Here is a 13,515-nt window from a genome sequence, read left to right on the forward strand (position 1 = left end):
AGAAATAATTGTTAGGAAATTTAAACTATTTTTCAGAATTACGCATCAATTTCGTTACAAAATTGGTAACGAACATCGGTTATACGAGAGTAGGCTGTAGGGATGTTGACGTTGACGAGCGCCCAAGGGGTACGCATCGTATTGCCACTGCACTCTGCTCTGAGCTACTAAGGCACATGGATAAAACATGCTCCATAAATAACAAGAATTGTATTCAGCTAATCCAAAATGATGACAAATCTACTGAAGGAGTAGGTTTAATCTATGGTATCACGTACTGTATCGAGTTCATGTTTTTGGGCTTGGAATTGGAATCAATTGCCATGTTTTTTTCATTAATGCTCAGTGGGTTGAGTTGTTTTGTTTCAGTCCCACGGCCACAAACGTGAGCATTTATTAAAAGCATACAATTGCTAATAAGTGTTTAAGACGGCATTTTGTTAAGGCTAAACAAGTCAATTCTTAAAAAAATTCAATGATTCCAACGAGGAGTGGTTGATTGATTGATTGATTGATTCTGTAGGGGCGGACCTTGTCCTGTTGCACGTCAGCCACTGATGGGCTTTTTGCGCTCCCCACATGGTACTTCAGAGTCCGTCAAACCTCAGTTGCTTAATGAACTCCATCATCCTGTCAATGAGCTCCTCCTGAGGAAGGTGTCTGCCCCTTGTCATTGCACCAAGAGTACTGTCCCTTACCTCATTCAGAGCTGTGCAGTCATAGAGTAGGTGATCAGCAGTCTCCTCTGATTGCCCACATTTCCTACACGCAATGTCACCTTTGTGGATCCTCAAGCGATGCAGGTGTAATTTCAGGAAGCCATGTCCAGTGACCATTCCTGTGATCTGTCTGAGTCGCCTCCTGTCTAAACGTAGAGCATTGGAGGCGACCGTCTGGGAAGGGGAGAAGAGGGTGAGCTTACTTACCCTATGGTGCTGAAGCCTAACCCATCTTTTCCTGTGTTCCTCCTGAGCCCATGCCATGACTGAGTGACATGCATGCCCACGAGATATTCCACAGAAAGGCTGTGGTCCCACGAAGTCTGAGGCTGACGCGACATTTGCTAGCCTGTCAGCCACCTCATTCCCTTCTATCCCTGAGTGCCCAGGAACCAAACAGAGCGTTACCTTGTTGCGCCTGCCCAGGTCACATACCGCAGAAAGGCAGTCCCAGACCACCTTAGAATTTAATTCATAGGAGTCAAGCGCTTTGAGCGCAGCCTGGCTGTCTGTAAAAATGGAAATGTTGATGTCCCTGAAGCCTAGCCTCAGGTTTTCCCTAGCACATACCATAATCGCAGTCATTTCGGCCTGGAACACAGTTGGGTGAGTGCTCATAGGAAGACAAATGTCTACCCCATTCTGCACTCCATGAATTCCAGCCCCAGTCCCACTTCTTACCTTTGAACCATCAGTATACCATTCAAGGTTGCCTTGTGGAAGAGGATTCCCACCGGACATCCACTCATCCCTGGACGGAAGGAGGACAGTGAATGGTCTGGCGAAGAAGAATCGAGTCAGCATGTGATCCGAGGGCATGTCCATTACCTCCCCTCTTACCTGCTGAGTGATCCGAGAGTGACCTCGGGATCCTCCAACATCCAACCAAAGGTTTTCACACTGGAGTCTGTAGGCAGTCCTCCTCGCAGTGACCTTGACATGCAGGTCAATCGGAGTGAGGTTGAGAAGGCAGTCCAGTGAGGCTCCCGGACAGCTGCTCATTGCGCCCGTGATGATGACACAGGCGAGTCTTTGGACGGCAGCCAGATCTCTCACCGCATGAGGCCATCTTGGGCCACCACACGAGTGAGCCGTATGTCATGGCGGGCTTTACCACGGAGACAAATAGCCAGTGCATTAGCACCGGCTTGAGCCCCCAGGTTCCTCCCACCATCCGTCTGCAAGCCATGAGTGACCACTTACCTCAATCAATGACCTTTTGGAGTTGTGGGCCCCATTGCAGCTTTCGGTCCAATACCACCCCCAGGTACTTTACCTGATTCTGCATTTCAAGCACTGTGTCTTGTAGTCTCAGAGGTCCTATGCCATTTAGATTGCGCCTCCTCGTGAAGGGGATAACCGCCACTTTGGAGGGGTTGATAGAAAGGCCTACCTCTGTGCACCATTGTCCAACTGACCTCAAGGCTGTGTTCATGAGGTCGGTGACCGTGTTGTTGAATTTACCCATAACCAGTATCACAATGTCAACCGCGTATCCTTGAACGAATACACCACTATCACTGAGAGATCTAATAATTAAGTCATCTACAACAAGGTTCCAGAGAAGAGGAGAGAGTACACCCCCCTGTGAACACCCTCATGTGGTCCTTGCCTCCAGAACCTCATTGTGAAGAGAGAGTCTTACCTTCCTCCTCCTAAGTAGAGACTCTACCCACCTGCACACCACCTCATGGAATCCACGAGCTCTGGCAGCATTGATGACAGCCTGGGTTTCAGTGTTCTCAAAGGCGCCCTGGATGCCAAGGAATGCCCCGAGGGCAATCTCCTTGAACTCAAACGCCTTGTCGATTCTGCTTACCAGGTGATGTAGGGCAGAGTCACAGGATCTTCCTGGGGTATAGGCGTGCTGATTTCTATGTAGGGGATTGACTCTGAGGACTTTGTCCCCCACATACCTAAGCACCAGTTTCTCTAGGGTCTTCAACAGGAATGAGGACAGAGAGATGGGACGGAAGGACTTGGGATCCGTGTAACTTGCCTTACCAGGTTTTGGGATGATAACCACCCTTGAGATGCTCCAGGCCGGGGGAATGTGTCCCAGGGCCAAGCTGGTCCTGAACAACTTGCTCATTCCTGGAAGTAATATATCAATACCTTGCTGGAGACAGACAGGTCTTACCTCATCAGGTCCAGGTGATTTGTATGGGATGAGTGACCTTATGGCCCATCTCACACGACTGTGTGTCACAATGTGGCACGCAACCCTCCACCGAGTGTTGTTTGCCCTTGCGTCAGTTTGTACCTCATCCTCCGGCACCAATGGCTCGCTTGGGATGATGCAACCAGGGAAGTGGGTGGCCGCCATAAGCTTTAGCACTTCCTTAGGTTCATACAGCATATCTCCCCCAGGCTCCTTGAGGGGGCCTAGCTTGGAGGAGTTTTCCTTTGTTAGGACAGTGTATATCCTAGATGTATCTCTAACACTTTCTACCTTGCTAGTGTTAGAGGAGTGGTATTCAAGCAATTAACTTAGGCCTATAGGCATGATATAGTTTTTAATAAAGGTTTGAAGGAAAGTAACGGTGACCAGACTAGGGGGCGAAAAATTATTTGGGCCTAGGGGCGCAAAAACTCTAAATCCGGCCCTGTCGTCAATCAAGTTAGTCATCGGAGGTTCGTCATTTACAATATGGTCCTTGAGCCTTCCAGTGCAGGGATTGCAGAACCACTTCACATACTCCTCCATCTTCCTAATTTCATAAAAAGTCCTCGCAGATATATTTATGCATTTAGCGGGATGCCACAAAACGTAATAACCATCTCAAAGATGAGTTTTTCCTTGTCTAAACACAATTATTTTTAACACACCGGGCACTTGCTCACAACTTCACCTTTTGCCATTACCACAGCCTTCTATAATGTTGAGTGAATATATACAAATCCAGAATCTTGTTTAAAGAGAAGGAATAAAGCAGGCGTGAGCGATCAATAATATGACCAAAAGGGAGCCTGAGCCCGCCTTATAAGACTCTAAGTTAATCAAATTAAAAAAAAAATTAAAAAAAAAAACTATGCAAACAATCAACAATGCCATACATTTACAAACAACAACGCAAATTTAGTTACAAAAATTTGGTAAATCAACCATTTTTTATATTTTCTGGGGAGGACCCCTGAACGCCCCTTATGGAACAGGTAGATGGATGCCCATGAAGCAGAGTGTATACGAATGAAAAAAGATCATTCAGATGGAAGATGGATTCAGTTTGTTCACTCCCAAGCCGCATGGCTTTCATTTAGTAATTGATAATAAACCAACTATTAAAGTGCTCAATATGCAAGATCACTTGAGCAACCATATATTAAGAATAAGAATGAGAATAAGAAATATTTATTTCCATTGATCTTTATAAAAGAAATAGGACACGTCATTGTTATACATAGTTACAAGGTGATTCAGTGTTTACAGTACAAAATATCTAAATTTAAATAGCCACTTACATGAAAATAAAAGCTTTATTTCAACTTACTCTTCAAAATCTAATATTTATTTCACAACTTAAAAAATCATCAATTTTGTAAAAGGGATTTTTAACAATCCAGTCATACAGTTTATTTTTAAAAATATTGTAAGAAACTAATTTTGCTTCTTCAGGCAGCTTATTAAAAAACATTATACAATTTAATTTATGTGAATGTTTGGTTTTTGCCAATCTGTGCTGCAATATATCTATTTTATCCCTACCTCTTGTATAGTGATTGTGTACGTCTTTTCGGAAAGAGAATTGATCTAAGTTTGACTTTGTATATATTAGAATTTGGAATATATAAAGATTTACTATGGTTGGTATCCTGAAATTAATGAAAAGAGGTTTACAATGTGTATCTGAGCATTCTCCAGCAATGCTTCGAACCGCCTTTTTCTGGAGTAAAAGGATGTCATTAATATGTGGAGAGTGGCCCCACAAAATAAGACCATATAGTATGTGCGATTGAAAGAGTCCAAAATACGCCAATCTTAAATATTCTTGGCTAACAAAATCCTTAAGTTTCCACAGCAAGCACCTCACTCTTGAAATTTTGTTACAAACAGATTTTATGTGTGATGACCAATTTAATTTTGAATCCAAATTAAATCCTAAAAGTTTAACTGATTCAAATTTTACCTCTGTTTTAAGACTGATTGTTATATATTGTGATTTGTCAGAATTACAAGATAGTCTGTTTGCAGAAAACCAATCATATGCTCTATGTTCAGCCTCTTGACTAATTAAGCGCAGGGTTGTTAAATTAGAATGGTTAGCGAGTAAAGTTGTATCATCCGCATATATAACAGATTGTGTATTTATATTTATAGGAAGATCATTAATGTAGACGTTAAAGAAAAATGGCCCTAGTACAGAGCCCTGAGGAACACCGGTTTCAACTTTTTCAGTTTTAGAACATTTATTTTTAATTGATACCAATTGAAGTCTATTACATAAATACGAAGAAATTAGAAGCATGGCATCATTAGTGATGCCATAAAAACGTAGTTTGTTAGTTAGGATATCAAAAGGAACCGTACTATTACACTATTACACTATTGTTTGGATTATGAATAACTCTAAGTTTCCCATTTTTTAGCAACCAGACCAAAGTGACATACAAGTGCCACCAAAAGAAAAGAAGTTCAAAGGATATTTTAAGATAGCACGGCACTATGGATGGGCTCTAAATCAAGTATTTAACTTCTTCAACTTTAACAATACAATTATTATTGAAGGTAAGTTACTGTTTTTTTCTTTCATTTTGAAACTAATTGCTACCGTAACTACTCAAGATAAAGTGAAATTAAAACTTTACATTTTTACCTTCTCCCCCTTTCATAGTAACTTATATGGAGAAAGTATATTTTTTGTCAAAGTTTTCGAGTTTGAGTGGATATATCCATTTTGGGTCCGCCTTAACCCAAAAAAGTGGTTTTCGAAGTGATGTCTCTGTGTGTGTGTTTGTGTGTGTGTGTGTGTGTGTGTGAGTGTGTGTCTGTATTCACCGAATAGTGGCATCCTTCACAGGCACGTGGCCGTACTGTGGCACCTTAAAAAATTGTGGCACCTTTTTCAGGGTGCCACAGCTAATTCGATCATTTTTTGGGGTTTCCAGCATTAATACGTCGTTTAAACATCACATGCCACAATTGAGTATTTTTGAACTCGTTGATGTGAGTTTAAGTAGCGCAGGTACATGCCGAATTGTGGAAACCATACCGGTAGCTAGCGCGCCTCGCGCCGTCCGCTGGAACTATAACTTCTCTAATGCTATGTTGCCAATTCTCGCGCCAGCCTACACTCTAAATAGTGGCACCATGCCGCAATTCAGTATATATCAACAGTGTGTGGACAGGATGCCACTTAATGATTTGTAGCGCTTGAGCAGTGTGTAGAACAGTGCAACAAGCAACTAATAAACTAATAATACTGTACTGCCACGTACTATAAAACAATTTAAGTACCATAAATAATATACTTTTGCTCCGAGTGGTGAACAATGTTTTACATTACAAATATTTTGTGTAGTAAATAATTATTTAAATTGATTTTATGACACCATTAAAAAAATTATTTTTGTTTACAAACATAAATTGGTAACGTAGTTATTTTGTATCAATTGAATTTTTACATTGAAACAATAACAATGTTTTAGGTTAGACCACTATATAAGTTGTCCTTCTTTTAATTCTTCTGTCTTCTAATTTTTTATCTTACAAACTATTTAGTGCTGATACATCTATTTTATTAACATTCTAGTCATGTTGACAAAATATTTTACAATTAAATTTCTGAATCACTCAGTAAAGGTAGATTTCGATGCATCATTGCTGAAAGTTATGTTTTGCTTCTCACTCTCAGAGTATTCCAAAGACATCTAATGTTTCAATCCATATTCAAATGTTATATGAGGTAAACACATAACCGAATCAATTAAAGTACTTAAATTAAAATACATATTATTATCAACACGCATAAACTAGTTCAGATTATATATCATCTCACAATCATATTTGCATACTACTGTGGTGATTTAACCAGTCCCCACTAACAAAAGCATGAAATGAAAGGTCCTAAAGACGTTAACATTGAGTTAAAATACAAGAGTAGTTTAAAAGTTGTAACCATGATACCTACTGTAAATAATTTGATATTGTTTGATATTATACAATCGTTTTACAATTTTGTCAATCTATCTGTTACTTTAAATACAAATGTATTTTTATTATTCAATGTTTTGTTTTGTAGAACCTTTAGTATTCTCAACTTTATTAATAATAAACCTATTTTAACATACAATATCAATTTTAGGAAATTCCTAGTATGGTTGGAAATATATTGGCATCCGTGAAGTTTGAGTAATGTTTTTTTTAAAACACAATATGTTATATTTAACTTCACTTATTATTTATTTAATATGTTTCTACTTCTTGAAATTCTCAGTTAACTGGGAGGCGGAGCAAACAGTTTGTTTTAGAACAAACTGTTTGCTCCGCCTCATTCATTTCAGAATTCCAACCATCATCATTTTAGAATGACCTTGAAAATTCTAAACAATCTTTTTTCTGTTGGTTTACTTAAAGTCTATAATGTTCTACTATGAATGCAAATCTATAATACAGTATAAATTTCCAGTCCCACCCTAAAAAAACTATGATATTTAACAGTCAAATTTTTATAACGTATCAACACATTATTTTTAATTGGTCACCAAACTGATTCTTGAATTTTTGAATTAGTAGTTGCAAGAGTACGCAAAACTGCAGAGAGTCCTTGAAAATGCTTGTGCAATGATATAGTTTTAAATTATAAAAGAAACCCTTCACAAAATTGTATTAACAGGACCAGAGGCTCAATATGCACATGGTATTTCATTTATAAGAGGCAAAAAAATTCAAATCATATTAATTTATGATTGCCAATAGATTTTGAGTTTCCTTAAAAACAATTATATAAAACTGTCTGCAAATTTAAATCCATGTGTGTAGCCCCTGAGCTGTTGGACATAATGTAAGACTAAATTACTTACGTAATTCCCGTCACAGCTCAATAAAATATGTCTATTCAGGACATGTTTCGGTGTTAAAACACCATCGTCAGCTTCAGGTACATAGTGTAGAGTTGATCAGTTGTTAACATCGTCAGAAGATAAACACAGTACGGACACGAATAAATACATAAAACAATTAAACATTAAAAAAACAGGCCTGTTCTAACAAAGATGACCGACCGCACAGGTAGCAAAGGACAGACTAGACCAGCTTATGCTTATCAGTTGTGTGAGAGTGAAAGAGATATTGGGCAAGGATCAGCTGTTGTAGGATGGACGGAGTTATTGATGAGTGAATTAAAAATGGTGTGGGAACTGTACTGTAGTTTTTCGTTTAATATAGTCTCACGTGTGTTAACGTTGTTAAAACTTTTGTATATTTCATACTCCTCTAGAGTGTCCATCTTTTTCCCTTTTCTGCAAGTGTGTAGAATTTCCAAGCTGTCATCAATATTTCCTCAGTAGTGCAGCTTTAAAATCACTCAATCACTCTTGAGATTCCTTTATGTCCTTGCTGCTAAGCTCTCATCATCGCCCCTAATCAAGGAATGATGTGGAAGCAATCAAGGAATCGTAAAAAGGTCGTTGAGAAGGAGTGGGTCGTAATTTCGCGGTATCTATTTGATATCGAAAATCTATCGCTTGCGCTTTATCTTATTTATTGATTAAAGAATGTATTTAAGATATTATACGGTAATTTATTATGCAAGGGAGTCGAGGTATTAATCCAAGGAAGTAAGGTGTAAAAATCCAAGGATTAATGGTAGAACGGTTTACGGTAATCAAGGTAGTACAGGTATTAATCCAAGGAAGTAAGGTGTAAAAACCAAGGATTAATGGTAGAACGGTTTACGGTGATCAAGGTAATCAAGGTATTAATCCAAGGAACTATGGTGTAAAAGCCAAGGATTAATGGTAAAACGGTAAAGGTATTAATCCAAGGAACGATGGTGTAAAAGCCAAGGATTAATGGTAGAACGGTTTACGGTGATCAAGGTAATCAAGGTATTAATCCAAGGAACTATGGTGTAAAAGCCAAGGATTAATGGTAGAACGGTTTACGGTGATCAAGGTAATCAAGGTATTAATCCAAGGAACTATGGTGTAAAAGCCAAGGATTAATGGTAAATCGGTAATATTATGTAGCAAGGAGGTAGTGGTATTAATCCAAGGAATTAAGGTGTAAAGCCAAGGATTAATGGTAAAACGGTAACGGTATTAATCCAAGGAATCAAGGTGTAAAATCCAAGGATTAATGGTAAATCGGTAATATTATGTAGCAAGGAGGTAGTGGTATTAATCCAAGGAATTAAGGTGTATTTAAAGCCAAGGATTAATGTTGAAACGGTAACGGTATTAATCCAAGGAATCAAGGTGTAAAGCCTAGGATTAATGGTAAAACGGGAACGGTATTAATCCAAGGAATCAAGGTGTAAAGCCAAGGATTAATGGTAAATCAGTAATGGTATTAATCCAAGGAATCAAGGTGTAAAATCCAAGGATTGATGGTAAAACACAAGGTTCAACTATTTAAACAAGGGAATCAATAATGGTACGATGGTCTGCTCATTAATAATAGCACGTCTATACTCTACCTACTCTAGGCTATCACAGCTCCCAGGATATATGGGAATGGTCTTGGGATGGTTAGATAGGTTTTAAGCAACGGAATAAAGCAGGTAGAATGAGGCTAGGTGCATACAAATGGAAATACAAGCATAGAATGTACAAGCAAGGTAGATCAAGTACGATGTATAATCACTATAAGCAAAGCAAATCTACAAATTAGCGTGGTAAATGATCTGCTAATTATAGATCAAGCAATTACAAAGCAATGACAATTTATACGTCAACTAAATGCAATAATACTATATATGTGCGATTCAAGCTCAAAATGCTACGGTATTATAATTTCCAAATGATTTACAAAAGATAATGCAAAGCAATCTACGTTAAGCTAAGTCAAGCAATTTTACATATATGGAATAAATGTCGGTACAAATACTAGAAACAGAATTGGAGACGTTCTCCTACCTTATTTGATGATCGACTTGTCGGGTTGATATCGTGTTCGGAAGTGAAGTCTTAGAGTCGTCTTGGACTCTCTGAGTAGCTAGACCGTCGTGCGCATGCGCGACAGGCCAGCGCGGGAAACTGGAGCATGCGCGAGGTGCGCGCGCACGTCAAGGAAGCGGGAAATTCAAATCGGTGGAACCTGAATATGCTTGTCTTGCTTGTCTATATTTTGTCTACCATGATATTTAATCCAAAAAAAATCGTACCATTATTTTAGCCTGTTACAATGTCAAAGTTAAAACTATTGTTGTTTTTAATGATGGTTAAATCTAAAAAATTCAGTTTGTTGCTATCTTCAATTTCAAGGGTCAATTTTAAGTTGGGTTTCAGACTATTTAAATAGTTAAGGAGTAAGTGTAGCTGCCTTGAATTGTCGTTGAATATTACAATAGTGTCATCAACATATCTTCTATAAAATAAAATCTTGCTACTATATTTATTTGTGCTTGACATGATGCATGTATTTTCTATGTGATGTAGATAAATGTCGGATAAAATTCCTGATAAGGGAGAACCCATGGCCAATCCGTCAGTTTGGTGATACATTTTACCATCGAATACGAAGTAGTTTTGTTTTAATACCTCCTTAAGTAGTAATAAAAACTCATTAATTGCATCAGTTGGGAGTAGAGATGTACCAAACGATTACTTTCCAGTACCAGGTACAACCGATACTGGTACAGCTGAGTACCTGATACCGAGTAGCGAGTACTTTGTACTCGCGATTACTTTTCATCACGACTCCTACCTGCGTCCTCTAGTACTCGCGATTCCTACTTGAGTACTTGTACCCAATTCCATTTACAACTCCCGAGTACAATGTACTACCATGGGATTTGGATACTTTTAACATTACTTTAGCGACTAACCTAGTCAATTATTGTATAACAAGAGAATATAATATTTGTGGGCTCTAATATTCTACTGTAACTGTGTGTATAATTTGCAGTCAGGAAATAAACATTTCAGCAATATTATTATATTTACTTTGAACAAATACTGTAAAATAGATAGATTACTTAAAAAAAAATACATTTTGTAATTAAATAATAACATTTTGTAAAATTAATATGTAAATAGGAATTTTTAAGTCAAATTTATTTCTAAATCCAGGATTAAAAATGGATAGGGAAAAAACATCCAAAATCAAGAAATCCGTTTACTGTATTGAAGTGATATTTTAATTATAATAGTTATCATAATATCACATCAGCCCACTGGCCATTAACAAATTATATAATGTAATAAAAGGTCACATACAATATACAATTCAATCTAACATAAATATAAATAATATAAGTAATAAATAATAATAATAATAATATAAATATAAATATAGTAAAATTGCTAAGTAAAAACAAAAATAAAACGAGCTTAATGGTGAATCAGAAATGAAAATAAATTATCAGTATGTTCTGTGTTTCAATTTGACTGTTATTAATAGAAACACAACAGTAGAGCTTTAACAAATATATACCTAACATTACAAAGAGTATTTACAAATCTGGTTAGGTGATGGGTTGAAATTAATGTCATAAAAGGTAATTTATAATTAATTGAAACGTAAATATAAAGGATAATCGATACTTATAACAAAAATAAAACGAGCTTGGTGAATTATAAATTTAAAGACATATATCAGTATTTTTTGACTGTGTATAAATTAGGTTGCTATGAATAGGAACAAATATATACAGTAGAGATAAAAAAATATGTTACAAAGAAGTATTTACACAAAGCTGGTTGGGTCATGAGTTGAAATTAAATATAAAATAGCTTTACAAATTACAAAACAACTAAAACATTATGACAATGAACTCAATTTTTCAGAGTTTGTAGTCTTGAAAACAAGTTAATTCAGGTTCGTGTTTAAGAACATTAACTGTTTGACTTTTTGAGTAGTTAAGCGGGTTCTCCTGTCACTAATAAAGTAGCCGGCTTTAGAAAACATCCGCTCGCAAGGGACGGATGTTGCTACGATACCACAGTTACGTAGAAAGACAGTTGCTAGATGGGGGTAAAAGTTTTTGTTATTCCTCCACCATTCAAGAGGATCCTTTTTCCTAGATATCGGGCAGTCATCCATGTATCTTTGTATCTGTAAATAAACGTTTGTAAATATAGTTTTAAGTAAAAAAGTTCTGTTTTATTTGAAAATTTATTTAATGAATATTTGATTACTATAAATAAACTTGCAATGTATTATTCTGAAAGTTTAATTTATAGGTAATCCGTTGGTCAAATAATTATCTAAGATCAGTATTAATACAGCAACAAATAAGTTGACATGGAAAGTGTAAAAATATTATACACTGGATCGTTTGATAGGAAAATAAAAATTATTAAATATTTTTTGTATATTTCAAACAGCTTTCCCGAAAGCTTAGAATCTCAACGATCAGATCAAAAAAAGTAATGAGCCAGAACTTTGGCTAAAACAAATAAGGTATTCTGATAATAACAAAAGTAAGAGCATTGTAATTACCTCTTGGATTGCAATTGAAGTGGGATTGGTTTTAGGCTTCACTTTGTTGATTACTTCCTCGACATCATCCCAGACTGAAATCTTTTTCTCGGTAGTGCATTTTTCTTTGACAAGTTCATCTTCATCGTCAGTGTTGTCTTCGTGAGTTGATTCATTTCTGTTCTGGTTTATGATTCCAACTATTAGGTCCGACAAACGTTTCTTGATCAAATCTATGGTAATTTCTTCTGAAAACATATGGTGTTTATATCTCGGGTCGAGGAAGGTGCATATTCCTAAAGTTTGACTTCTCTCTAAATTTGGAAATCTCTCATCACAGCTTTTTAACATTGATTTTATAACATTTTTGACACTTTCTTTTGTCACATTAGCAGCAATTTTTTTCAGTGCAGACTTCAAACCCCTTGTTATGGGAATTACTTTACTTGCATTCAAGTACTTTTCACTGCTCATTTCTTTAGTAACTTCTTCACATGGGCGTAAGACGTCACACAGTTGCTTGCAAATTTCCCACTCTTCTGAAGTTAAAGGCGTCAGGTCAGTGTCTAATATTGCTAGACTATGTTTTATTGCCTCTTCTAAATGGACAAATCTTTCCAACATGAAAAATGTGGAATTCCATCGGGTGGCAATGTCCTGTAAAAGTCTTTTGGGCTGTTTGATGCCTTGTAACTCCTGATATTTTACCAATTTTTGCACGGCTTTGTTACTTCTTTTGAAGTGAGAAACTATAACTTTTACTTTTTTAATTATGTCATCTACTGGAGAAAGCGATTCTTGAACTAGTAAATTTAGTTTATGGGCATAGCAGCCATAGTGTTTCATGTGCAAAACTTTAGTAACAGCACTAACTACGTTTGAGCAATTGTCAGAGACTATCAAGGATATTTTATTTTGTATACCCCATTCATTCATAGATGTTAACAGTTCGTCTGCTAAGTGTTGAGAGGTATGTGTTTCCTCAAAAGCTGAACACTGGAAAAGAACGGTTTTCATGTCAAAATTTTCTGTTAGGTAGTGACCTGTAATTCCCATGTAGCTTTCATTTTTGCTTGAAGTCCATATGTCTGTGGTCAAACAGACACTTGAAGTTTCTTTTTCTAAAGTTAATTTCAAATTACAGCGTGTTTCTTCAAAGAGAGCAGGCATCATGGTGTTTGCGAAATATTTCCTACTGGGAATTTGGTAAGAAGG

General features: G+C 36.9%; 1 protein-coding gene across 1 annotated transcript in view; it reads left to right on the forward strand.

Annotated features, from left to right (window-relative positions):
• LOC128997855 (alpha-1,3-mannosyl-glycoprotein 2-beta-N-acetylglucosaminyltransferase) overlaps nt 1-13,515 on the forward strand; it is a 72,525-nt gene that overhangs the window by 9,937 nt on the left and 49,073 nt on the right. The window contains exon 6 of the mRNA XM_054423624.1: nt 5,307-5,445. Coding sequence (XP_054279599.1) covers nt 5,307-5,445 — 139 coding nt within the window. The remainder of the gene's footprint in view (nt 1-5,306; nt 5,446-13,515) is intronic.

The sequence above is a fragment of the Macrosteles quadrilineatus genome, unplaced genomic scaffold (genome assembly GCF_028750875.1).
Source record: "Macrosteles quadrilineatus isolate MER2022 unplaced genomic scaffold, UCM_ALF_1.0 Scaffold_7__1_contigs__length_78375512, whole genome shotgun sequence".
In the NCBI taxonomy this organism is placed as follows: domain Eukaryota; kingdom Metazoa; phylum Arthropoda; class Insecta; order Hemiptera; family Cicadellidae; genus Macrosteles; species Macrosteles quadrilineatus.